Here is a 1,416-nt window from a genome sequence, read left to right as displayed (position 1 = left end):
AGCAGGCGGGGGGCGTGGGCGGCGGGGGGCCGGGGGGCGGCGCGCGGCCCCCGCCGGCAGCCGGGCCCTCAGTGCCGCTCGGTGCCGCGCTGCCCAGGCCGCTCATGGCGCTCTGCATCTCCGCCAGCATCCGCTGCTTCTCCCGCTTGGGGATGCGGCCGAAGCGCACGGCTGCGGGGAGGGACGGGGAAGGTGTTAGCACCTATGGGTGATACCCCCTGTGCTGCAGGTCCGCGGGGGCCCCCAGGGCACGGACATGTCCCTCGTCCCACCCAGGGGGTGCAGGCAGCCCCAGCACGAGGGATCCGAGGGGTGCGCGCTTGTGCCAGCCAGCACGCACAGCGAGCAAGTGTGCCTGGAAGCATGCAATAGTGCCAGGAAGCTGCACAGCATGCAATAGTGCATGACTGCAAACAGCGGGACCGATCCCAGGGGACATGTGCAGCACCAAGCAGACCTGGAGCACCCTGCAAGCCCCGCAGAGCCAGGCCCAGGCATGGCCAAGGGACACCCTGCAGCACCGGGAGAGGACAGGGGACAGGGGACAGGCGTGGGTGCCAGGGCAGGGCCAAGGGACGCGGCGCTCACCGTCACGGGACATGCCGACCAGCAGGCACTTCTTGAAGCGGCACTGCTGGCAGCGGTTGCGGTTGATGCGGACGATGGAGCAGTTCTCGTTCTTGAGGCACTTCTTGTACTGGATGTTCTGCTGGATGCTGCGGCGGAAGAAGCCCTGCGGGGCGACAGGGGGGTCAGGGGGCTCCAGGGACGTCGGGACTCCCCCCGGCTCGTCTGTCCCCCCACCCGCTCGGTACCTTGCAGCCCTCGCAGGCGTGGACCCCATAGTGGAAGCCGGAGGCGACATCGCCGCACACCTTGCAGAGCAGCACCATGCCGTTGAGCTCTGCGGGGACACGGGTGAGGGGACCGGGGGCATTGCCACCCATCCCACCCCATCCCGTCCCGTCCTGTCCCATCCCATCCCGCCCCACTCACTGGTTATGGAGCCGCTGGCCTTGCTTGGGGAACCACGGCGCCGCTCATCTGCCGGCAGCGCGGCCGGGAAGCTCCCGGTGGAGCCGAACGAGGAGGCCGAGGAGGAGGAGGAGGAGGATGAGGAGGATGAAGGGGAGCCGTCATCGCGGGAGGCCAGCGAGGCGCTGCCGTAGCCGCGGGCGTCTTGCAGGGAGCCGGTGGGCGACGGTGGGAAGTAGGCTGGGAAGGGCTGGCAGGAGCCGTTGGAGCCGTCGCTGCAGAGCGACACGGGGCTCGTGCGGCTCGGCGAGCCGCCGCTCGAGCCCACGTAGCTGATCACGCCGCCTGCGGGGACAGCGCCGGAGGGAGGGTCACGCGTGCGGCCAGCGGCGCCCGGCGGCAGCCCACGTGGCGCCGGCCCCGCGTGGGACGGGGAGCCGC

At 71.0% G+C, this 1,416-nt stretch overlaps 1 protein-coding gene across 1 annotated transcript in view; it reads right to left on the bottom strand.

The window, feature by feature from the left end:
* Window positions 1-1,381, bottom strand: part of NR1D1 (nuclear receptor subfamily 1 group D member 1) — a gene marked incomplete at its 5' end in the record, with an annotated part of 3,077 nt that extends 1,696 nt beyond the window's left edge. The window contains 4 exons of the mRNA XM_026041389.1: window positions 8-171; window positions 589-733; window positions 816-904; window positions 997-1,381. Of these exons, the coding sequence (XP_025897174.1) occupies window positions 8-171; window positions 589-733; window positions 816-904; window positions 997-1,381 (783 nt within the window). The remainder of the gene's footprint in view (window positions 1-7; window positions 172-588; window positions 734-815; window positions 905-996) is intronic.
* Between the last annotated feature and the right edge of the window lie 35 nt (window positions 1,382-1,416).

This window comes from Nothoprocta perdicaria, unplaced genomic scaffold, assembly GCF_003342845.1.
Source record: "Nothoprocta perdicaria isolate Ctin4 unplaced genomic scaffold, notPer1 scaffold_283, whole genome shotgun sequence".
In the NCBI taxonomy this organism is placed as follows: Eukaryota; Metazoa; Chordata; class Aves; order Tinamiformes; family Tinamidae; genus Nothoprocta; species Nothoprocta perdicaria.
This window is presented reverse-complemented; position numbering and strand designations above follow the sequence as displayed.